The 10,226-nt window shown below is 40.9% G+C and overlaps 1 protein-coding gene across 3 annotated transcripts in view; it reads left to right on the top strand.

Annotated features, from left to right (window-relative positions):
• The window catches only part of AREL1 (apoptosis resistant E3 ubiquitin protein ligase 1), a 53,221-nt gene that overhangs the window by 26,866 nt on the left and 16,129 nt on the right, over positions 1 to 10,226 (top strand). For 2 of the 3 annotated variants that reach the window (XM_017528659.2, XM_017528660.2), the window contains exons 3-5: positions 2,890 to 2,950; positions 3,890 to 4,116; positions 5,047 to 5,284. In XM_017528659.2, the coding sequence (XP_017384148.1) occupies positions 2,935 to 2,950; positions 3,890 to 4,116; positions 5,047 to 5,284 (481 nt within the window). In that variant the 5' untranslated portion in view covers positions 2,890 to 2,934. The remainder of the gene's footprint in view (positions 1 to 2,889; positions 2,951 to 3,889; positions 4,117 to 5,046; positions 5,285 to 10,226) is intronic. The other variant, XM_017528661.2, reaches the window with a different exon arrangement.

Consider the following 10,226-nt stretch of genomic DNA (forward strand, 5'->3'; position numbering starts at 1 on the left):
AAAAAAAAAAAAAGAAAAGTAAAAAGAAAAAAAAATAGAGGGACTTTTGAGAGAATTTAGGAGGAAGCAGAAAGGGGGAAAATGTAGAAGGAAGGCAAATTCAGAATGTGACCATGGGTGAAACTGGGAGGTGGGTAAATACTGTTGGGGTGGGGAGTGGTTTTAGAGCTGTTGTAGAGCAGTGGGACATTTGTAAACATCAAATCAGTGGGTGATGAATTGATAGAGCTAACTCTCTGGTCATGAGGAGGTTTCAAGAAGAGAGTTGTTTGGGGGAAAAAGTAGTAATTGGTGTGTTGAGTTTTAAATGATGAAGAGAGTTGGGGCAGAAATCTAAAGTGACTAATTGGAGAAGGTTTAGGTGATCTTGAAAATCAGTAGTGATGATTTGATTGAGAAATAAGTGACAGGGAAAAATGGCCAAGGACTCCACAAGGTAAAGCTCATTACTGCCAGCTTCATGAGAACTGGACTGTGGCTCTCATGTTCCAGTTTGTTCCTGGTAGCTTCCTGGCACATTAAATAAGTACTCAATATCTGTTGGAAAAATTATTTTAGGATGAATTTTTAACCCTTTATTGTCAAATTTTTCAGGCATAAAATTAACTCCCATGCAGACTGAGATTTCAGGGACAGTAATAGAAGCCATACCTTTTGTAATTTGGATGCATTTCTCCTTGAAGAAAGTGTGGGCCAGTAGAGAGGTGTTTCCTATCATCTTTGAAGTAAAGGAGTAGTAATACTGGTGCTACTATTGATAATAATTGTAATAATCATTAAAACTTTGAGAACTCACTGTGTGTCAGGCACTACTATAGGCTGCTTACATGTGTTAACTCATTTAAGCCTCACAGCTCCCTGTGAGTACATAGAAGGAAACTGGCACCCCTTTATAAAGATTAAATGACTTGCCCAGGGTCACATGATGAGTGGCGGAGGCATGGATTTGAAGCCAGGTAATCTACCTCTAGAGTCTGTGCCCTTATCCTCTGTCTTATACTGTTTGTTATACTGTTGGACTAGAGCCTTGTTGGCTGTGGGGAGTTGCATTGAAGTCATATCATACTAAAGGAAATGATATTATTGAAATTATTAAATCTCAACTCTTTTTACAGTAGTAAGAAGCTGAAGCCTAGGAAGGTCACACAGTCTGGGATTGTTCTCCAGGCTTCTGAATTACTGAATGTCAGCTGTTTCTCACAGAAAAGGTTGGCATAGTTGTCAGAGATAGTAGGCAGGAATTTTTCCAGCCCTCATGCCTCAAGCTATGCATTTGGCACTGCTTTTATTCCTCCAAGAAGACCACAAATCTGTAACATTAGCCACATATACTTCATTTTTTTTGCTGAGTGCTGTAACTTCCCTGAGGACCAGAAGTTTCATACCTAGGGTCAGATTGAATGGCATCTCGCTGAGGAAGTACCTAAGGCAGTTAAACTGCCAGTTGTGGTCTCACCAAGTCATCTGGCATATCCTGTAAGATGCAAACAGATGCTTTTTTGAGAAATGGTAGCTTTTTGAGATGATAGTTGTTGGTTCCCCCAGCTAATTTAGCATAAGGTCTCAAGAGATGAGATACTTGTTTGGGAAGGAGGTTCAGCAGTTGTGATTCCAAATTTTGGCTCTTTATATTGTCTATAATAGACTCTTGGGAGCACCTTAATCCATGTGACAATTTTAATGTTCCCTCTGTGGATTTCTTTTCTAGTAGACCTTTAGCTATCACTCTAAGTAGGGATTTCTGTGAAACTTTTGACAGTCATTCCTTAAATTACCTACTCTCTGTGGGTTCCGTTGGACATACTGTTATCAGAGAGCTAATCAAGAACCATCAGACATAAAAGCCCACTCTGAAAAAAAGCTGTTTTGGTCCCTCCCAGATGCGAGCCTAGAAATTTTTAGCTGTCTTATCTCTAAGTAATATTTTAGTGCTGATAAAAGGTGCTGGGTCAAGATAAAATTGACAGCCATAGTATATACTGACTTAAAAAGAGTGAATTCAGTGCGTTGTAGAATAGAGAGCATAGGCTATGTATGCTCTCTATTCTACGACGCACTGAATGGTCAGACTCAGTGATAAGAAATGAACATCAGCGTACATTGCATTTTTCCTTGGCAGTACTTTTATTGGTTCATATCATCAAATGAGTAATTAAGATTGAAGTCTTAATCTGGAAACAAGTTTAACAACAGTGAAAGTCTTCCCTCCAACTCCTACCTTGGCAGGCGTGACTCAGGTTGAGAAGTATAGTTTCCTTTTGTTCCTCTCCTTGGTCTTTCTGCTGAGCTCATCTTCCGGAGCGCACATTAGTTTGTCTGATTGGTAACAGCATAAATGACTTCCCTTTCAGACCCACTGCTTATTATTGGGATGACCCAGAGTTCATTTTAATTACCTAATGCCAACATGATGATAATGATACTTGCTTTAAAAAAAAAAAAATCTACATTTTATATAGCTATTTCTACTTAGCTGAATTACTTCCAGAAGGCAAACATAAGGGGAAAGTGACTCCATTATCCTCTTTGCGTGTTAATTAGCACTACTTTGCATGAGGGAGGGAAACTATCTTGGGAACTCTGGATCTAAGAAGATGAAAGCTATGTTACTGCCTTTTGAAATTGACAGTAAAGCAAGTGGCTGTTTGTGGTATTCCTAGAGTGGTCAGTCAGTAGATTGGAAGTCTTTAGGCAGAATGATGCAGTCCCTGTTTCTCAGAAATATATTATAGGGCACTTGTCAAGCTGGAAAGAGGACAGGAATAGAATAGTAAGGCTCTAGGCTAGAGATAGTAGTTTGACTCACGCCATACACTCTACTTCATCTTACTCTGAGATAGCTATAAGGAAGAGTTGTAGAAAAAAACTAAACAAGTTTTCTTTTAACAGCTGCAGCTGTGATCCTCGGCTGTCTGTCGGCATTGAAGGGACCTGATGTTTTACGTTATTGGTACGTTATAGAAAGAGTTCTTTTTATTATCTTTTTGTTAAGGTTGCTTGGGTCCTTTTTGCCTTCCTGTTTATCTTTTTCCTTTTAAAAATAGAGCTGGAAATATTTCTAGTCATGCCAGAATGTACCTTCACAGAGTTGGCATTGGAATTCATTCATTTGGGTTTATTGAGCAATTGTAGTCAATGCAAGACACTGTTTACTGTAAGTCTACTGTAAGTCTAAAATATAGAATAAATTTGTGAATAAGACAAAAATTTATCTTCAAGGAGTAGGTGTTCATAACATAAAGGGGAATGGTCAAGGAGGCAAAAAGTTATACCAGGTGAATGTACAGGAGTTTGAAGGAGCCCAGAAAAGGGAACTGCTAAGTCTGGTGGGGATTGGGGAAGACTTTTGCCAAGTACACAAGGGAGGGGAAGGTGCCCAAATATGCATTCGTTTAGGAAGGAAATGGTGGGAACGAAAAGCACATCCTTTTGATTGCTTTTGTGGAGGGTCCACCAAATGCAGGAAGGTGGGGAGCAGGGCGGACATTATGTGCAGCTCATATAGAGCAAGAGTTTGCAAACTTTTTCTGTAAAAGGCCAGAGAGTAAATATTTTTGGTTCCGGAGGCTCATTTCAATGACTCAACTCTGCCAGTGTGGTGCAAAAGCAGCCATTGACAATTTCTAAATGATGGGTGTAGCTGTATCCCAATAGAATTTTATTTATTGAAATAGGCAGTGGGTGGGCTTTTGCCTGAGGACTAGTTGCTGACCCCTTTGTGTAGAAGTTCCTTTCTTATCCACGGAAGTAGTGCCCAGTGCAATGTTTCTTTGGCAGTCTTACAGTCTCATCCTGACCTTTAATTTTTGAGAAATGGCTGGCCTGTTCCATAATGCAAAGCTGTAATGTGTAACTGGCAGGCGGTTTATGTGTTCTCTCTTTTGCATAGGTGGAATCACAGTGTCTGTGGTTGCATTCTTCTTCACAATTAAGTTCCTCTTTGAGCTTGCCGCACGTGTAGTCAGCTTCCTCCAGAATGAGGACCGCGAGCGCCGAGGGGACCGGACTATTTATGACTACGTGCGGGGGAATTACTTGGATCCCCGGTCTTGCAAAGTCTCCTGGGATTGGAAGGACCCCTATGAGGTGGGCCACAGCATGGCCTTCCGAGTGCATGTAAGGGAATGTTTCTGTCTCCATACCCATTGGGGTTTCTGAGTAACTTGCTTTCCGGAGCCCAGTTCAACACTACCATGTGCTGGCCTGGAATATTAACATTTTCTCTTGTTTTTCAACCCGTCCCAGGAACTAGTGAATTGCTACCAGCTGAAGAGTCACAAATTTCTCTATCATTTTGATTTAATAGGTCCTTAGCTTTGAAGAAGTATAAAGCTTAATGTTACCTTTTCAAAATAAGAAAAATATTACAGAAAAGAATAAGTATTCTAGATAGGGTCTAGCAAATCAGGCCCGCCTTCTGTTTCTTTAAATACATTTATACTGGAACACAGCCACACCCATTCATCATGTATTGACTATGGCTGTTTTCACACCTGAGTAGTTATGACAGTTGAGTAGTTGTGTATGGCCCACAAAGCCAAAAACATTTACTCTGGCACTTTACAGAAAAAATTTCCCAATTCCTGCAGTGACTTCTTCACTGTCACACATTAAGCTCGGCTTGAGCGCCTGAACCCCTCCTACCTTTGGTAATGCTTTAGTTCACTCATTGCCAGTGCCGCTGGCTAACTTACCTTTAAGTTTGGGCTAGCACTGATAATATAAAGAGCTGGTAAGACCAATGAGGCAGCATTGGTGGTGCAGAAATGTCAAGTTGAAATGGACATTTTCTTGATTTAGTGGTAATTCTACTCTTATCTTCTGAAGAGGTTAAGAATTTGCTCATGACTTAATAGTTTTCTTTGGAGTATTGAGGGGATTTGTTTCTCTCTGTTTTTGTGAGCAGGACCTTGAGGAACAGGGTAGGTACTGGGATTTACCAGTGTGGTCTCTGCCAGCTTCTTCCTCTCTCCCCACTCACTTTCTAGTTACACAAGAAATGTTTTTTTCTGCTTGCTAACGGGTGTCCCTGTTTTTCCATGGCAGTTATTCTATAAGAACGGGCAGCCTTTCCCTGCACATCGGCCTGTAGGACTAAGAGTTCACATCTCTCATGTGGAGCTAGCAGTGGAAATTCCAGTGACCCAGGAAGTCCTTCAGGAGCCCAATTCCAATGTGGTAAAGGTGGCCTTCACTGTGCGCAAGGCTGGGCGTTATGAAATCACAGTGAAACTTGGTGGATTAAATGTGGCATATAGTCCCTACTACAAAATTTTTCAGCCTGGTAGGTTCTTTTTTCCTTTTTTCTCCCTTTGTCTCCTTCCCTATCTCTCATTCCTTCCATCCTTTCTTTCCTTTTTAAAAATAATATCTTTATTGAGATTTAATTCACATGCCATAAAATTCATCCTTTTAAAATATACAGTTTAATGGTTCTTTAAATTCAGAGTTGTGCAGCCATCATCACAGTCAATTTTAGAGCCTTTTCATCACCTCAAAAAGAAACCCCGTAAATATTAGTAGTCACTTTTTCCCTTTCCCCAAATCCCCCACACTCGGCAGCCACTCATCTACTGCCTCTGTGGATTTCCCTGCTGTGTTTGGCTGCTTTTGTCTTGCTGTAAAGAAATACCAGAGATTGGGTACTTTATAAAGAAAAGAGGTTTATTTGGCTCATGGTCCTGTAAGCTGTACAAGAAGCATAGCACTAGCATCTGCTGGTGAGGCCTCATGAAGCTTCCACTCATGGTGGAAGGTGAAGTGGGAGTAGGAGTGTCACATGGTGAGAGAGGGGGCAAGAGAGAGAGTGGGGAGGTGCCGAGCTTTTCTAAAACAGATCTTGCATGAGCTCAGAACAAGAGCTTATTCATTACCATGAGGAGAGCACCAAGCCATTCATGAGAGATCTTCCCCTATGACCCCATCACCTGCCACCAGGCGCCACCTCCAACACTGGGAATCACATTTCAGCACGTGATTTGGAGGGGATAAATGTCTAAACTAGATTCAGTCAGGCTGTAGCATGAGTCTGTACTTCATTTCTTTTTATTGACAAATAATCCATTGTGTGTATATGCCACATTTTGTTTATCCTTTCATCAGTTGGTGGTCATTTTAGTTGTTTCTACTTGAGGCTACTATAAATAATGCTGCTGTGAACATTTGTGTACAAGTTTTTGTGTTGACACGTTTTTATTACTCTAGGAGTAAAATTGCTGAGTCATTAGTTGAGTTAGTTCTAAGGGCTATGGCATCTACAGAAATAATAGTACCTGGGTAACTTTTGGAGTGAAACCTTATTGAGTGGGACCTTAAGATTTGTGTATCTTTGCTTGACTAGTCCTGCTTTCTTTCTCTGATAGCAGAGTAAGCCTCTGGACAAAGTGGCTCCCAAGCCATCTCCCTCTTCATGTATCCTCTCCTTTGCTTAAGTGCTTCACTCAGAGACTCCTTTTCATGTGAATTATCATCACCCACCCCCTTGCCACCAGTGGAGAACAGCTCATATCCTTATATGTACCAGCGCTTTTTAAAAAATTAAACTTTTTATTTTTTGTTAAGTGTATATTCATATGTATTTGTAAGAAATAGTGCAGAAATCTGATGTATCCTCTCCCAGGTTCCTGCAATGGAAACATCGTCCCAAACTACTAGTACAATATAATAGCCAGGTTATTAACATTGACACAATCAAGGTACAGAACATTTCCATCATCACAAGGATCCTTCATGTTGCCCTTTTACAGCCACACCCATCTACCCCAACCTGTTACTTAACCCCTGGCACCCCATGAATCTATTCCCCATTTCTCTAATTTTGTCGTTTGAAGAATATTGTATAAGTAAAATTATATAATATATAACCTGTTGGGGTTGACTTTTTCTCTCTCAGCACAATTTTCTGGAGATTCAGCTAGATTACTGAGTGTATGTATCAGTAGTTGGTTCCTTCTTACTGCTGAGCAGTATGGGTTGAGTATTCTTCATTCAAAATGCTTGGGATCAGAAGTGTGGTTTTGTGTGTGTGTCTGTTTTTCTTCTCTCCAAACATGGTGTAGGAATGTTCTGTTGTTTTCGAGACAGGGCCTTGCTCTGTTACCCAGGCTGGAGTGCAGTGGCAGGATATGGCTCACTATAGCCTTAACTTCCTGGGCTCAAGCAATCCTTCCACCTCAGTCTCCCAGGGAGCTGGGACTACAAGTGTATACCACCACATTCAGTTAGTTTTTGATTTTTTATTTTGTAGAGACAGAGTCTCACTATGTTAACCAGGCTGGTTTCTAACTCCTGGCCTCAAGCGATCCTTCTGCCTTGGCCTCCCAAGGTGCTGGGATTACAGGAATGAGCCACCGTGCCTGCCTGGAAGTGTCTTGGATTTCAGCTTTTTGGGGGTTTTGTAATATTGGCAGTATACTTTCTTACCAGTTCAGTATCCCTAGTCCAAAAATCTGAAACCTTAAATGCTTCAGTGGGCATTTCCTTTGAGTATCACGTGGGCATGCAAAATGTTTTGGATTTTGGAGCATTTTAGATTTCTGGTTTTTGGATTAGGAATACTCTACCTGTATTCTGTGGTCTGAATGTCCTAGTTTGTTTATTCACCCATTAAAGGATATCTAGGTTGTTTCCATTTGGGGGCTTTTATGAATAAAGCTGCTATAAATATGTACAGGTTTTTATGTGAACATAAGTTTTCATTTTTCTGGTATGCAGTTGCTAAGATGTATTGCAGTTGTATGCTTAGTTTCTTTTAAATTGCCAAATTATTTTCCAGAGTGGCTATAGCATTTTACATTCTCACAAGCAATGTATGAATGATTCAGTTTCTTCACATCCTTGCTAACATTTAATACTGTCATTATTTTTTATTTTAGCCATGTGATAAGTGTGTAGTGGTATCTCATTGTGCTTTTAATTTGCATTTCTTAAATGGTTAATGCTGTTGAAGATCTTTTCATGTGGTTATCTGTCATCAATATATACTCTTTGGTGAAATGTCTACTCAGGTCTTTTGTCCATTTTCTTTCTTTCTTTTTTAAAGACAGTCTCGTTCTGTTGCCCAGGCTGGAGTGCAGTGGTGCTGTCTTGGCTCACTGCAACCTCTGCTTCCTGGATTTAGCTGATTCTCCTGTGTTAGCCTCCTGAGTAGCTGGGATTATAAGCACACACCACCACGCCCAGCTAATTTTTGTGTATTTTGTAGAGACAGGGTTTTGCCATGTTGGCTGAGCTGGTCTCGAACTCCAGAGCTCAAGTAATCCACCCCCCTGGCCCTGCAAAGTGCTAGGATTACAGGTGTGAGCCACCACACCCAGCCCTTTTGCCCATTTTCTAATGAGATGATTCTTCTTCTTTTCTTTTTTTGAGACAGTCTCTTTCTGTTGCCCAGGGTAGAGTACAGTGGCCTGACCTCGACTCAGCTGCAACCTCTGCCTCCCAGGTTCAAGTGATTCTCCTGCCTCAGCCTCCCAAGTAGCTGGGATTACAGGTGTCTGCTACCATACCTGGCTAATTTTTTGCATTTTTAGTGAGATTGGGTTTTGCTACGTTGGCCAGGCTGGTCACGAACTCCTGATCTCAGGTGATCCATCCACCTTGGCCTCCCAAAGTGCTGGGATTACAAGCATGAGCCACCATGCGTGGCCTATTTTGGCTTTTTACTGTTGACATTTGAGAGTTCTGTTAATATTCTACATGCTAGTCCGTTGTTAAATATATGGTTTGCAAATATTTTCTCCCCATCTGTAGCTTTTCTTTCTTTTTGGAGATGGGATATCATTCTGTCACCCAGGCTGTTGTATAGTAGCACAGCCATAGCTCACTGCAGCCTTGAACTCCCCAGTCTTAGGTGATCCTCCCACCTCAGCCTCCCAAGTGGCTCGGACTATGGCACAAGCCACCACATCTGGCTGATTTTTGTATTTTTTTGTAGAGACGGGGCTTCGCTGTGTTGCCCAGGTTGAGCTTTACTTTTTATCCCCTTAACAGAGTCTTTCACAGAGCAAATGTTTTCAATTTTGATGAAATCTACTTTCTGAGGTGGGAGGATCACTTGAGCCCAGGAGTTCAAGACCAGCCTGGGCAGCATGGTGAGACTCCATTTCTACAAAAAATTTATAAATTAGTTGGGCGTGGTGGTGTGCACCTCTAGTCCCAGCTACTGGGGAGTTGGGTGGGAAAGGGAGGTGGGAGGATAGCTTAAATCCAGGAGGCTGCAGTGAGCTGTGAAAATGCCTCTACACTCCAGCCTGGGTGACAAAGTGAGATCCTGTCTCAAAAAAGAAAGAAAGACATCCACTGTATCCATTTTTTTTCTTTTATGGTCAAACTCTTAGTGTCTGAGAAATCTTTGGCTGGTCCCTGATCCTGAAGATGTTCTTTCTCTCTTTTTTTTCCCCAAAAGTTTTTTTAGTTTGAAGTTTTGTATCTAGGATCATGATCCATTTTTAGTTAATTTTAATATGTGAGATTTGGGTCAAAGTCTTTTTTTTTTTCTTTTTTTGCTTATACATGTCTAGTTACCCCAGCATCATCTGTTGAAAAGGTGATCTTTCTTCTATTACATTGCTTTTGTATGTTTATCAAAAAGCAGTTGGACATATTTGTGGGGGCTTACTTCATTAATCTCTGCGCCTATCCCTCTGCCAGTACCACAGAATCTTGATTACTAAAGCTCTCTCTTTTTCTGAGACAGAATCTCACTCTGTCACCTAGGCTGAGTGCAGTGGTGTGATCATGATTCACTGCAGCTTCGGCTTCCGGGGTTTAGGCAATCCTCTCACCTCAGCCTCTTGAGTAGCTGGGACTACAGGTGTGCACCACCATGCTCAGCTAACGTTTAATTTTTCTGTAGAGATAGGGTCTCACTGTGTTGCCCAGGGTGGTCTCAAACTCCTGGACACAAGTGATCTTCCTGCTTTGGCCTTCCAAAGTGTTGGGATTATAGGCGTGAGACAAGTTACACTGCCTGATTACTGTAGCTCTTATGATAAGTCTTGAAATTGGTGAAGTGATTCCACTTTATCTTTTTCAAAATTGTTTTAGCTATTCTAGTTCCATTGCCTTTCTATTTAAATTTTAGAATAATCTTAACTTAAATCTGTAAATAATCTTGTTGGAATTTTAATAAGAATTGTGTTAAACCTGTATATCAATTTGAGGAAAATTGGCATCTGTACTATATTGGATCTCCCATAAACATGTCTCCATTTGTTTATTTGTTTATT

The sequence above is a fragment of the Cebus imitator genome, unplaced genomic scaffold (genome assembly GCF_001604975.1).
Source record: "Cebus imitator isolate Cc_AM_T3 unplaced genomic scaffold, Cebus_imitator-1.0 Scaffold54, whole genome shotgun sequence".
Taxonomy (NCBI): domain Eukaryota; kingdom Metazoa; phylum Chordata; class Mammalia; order Primates; family Cebidae; genus Cebus; species Cebus imitator.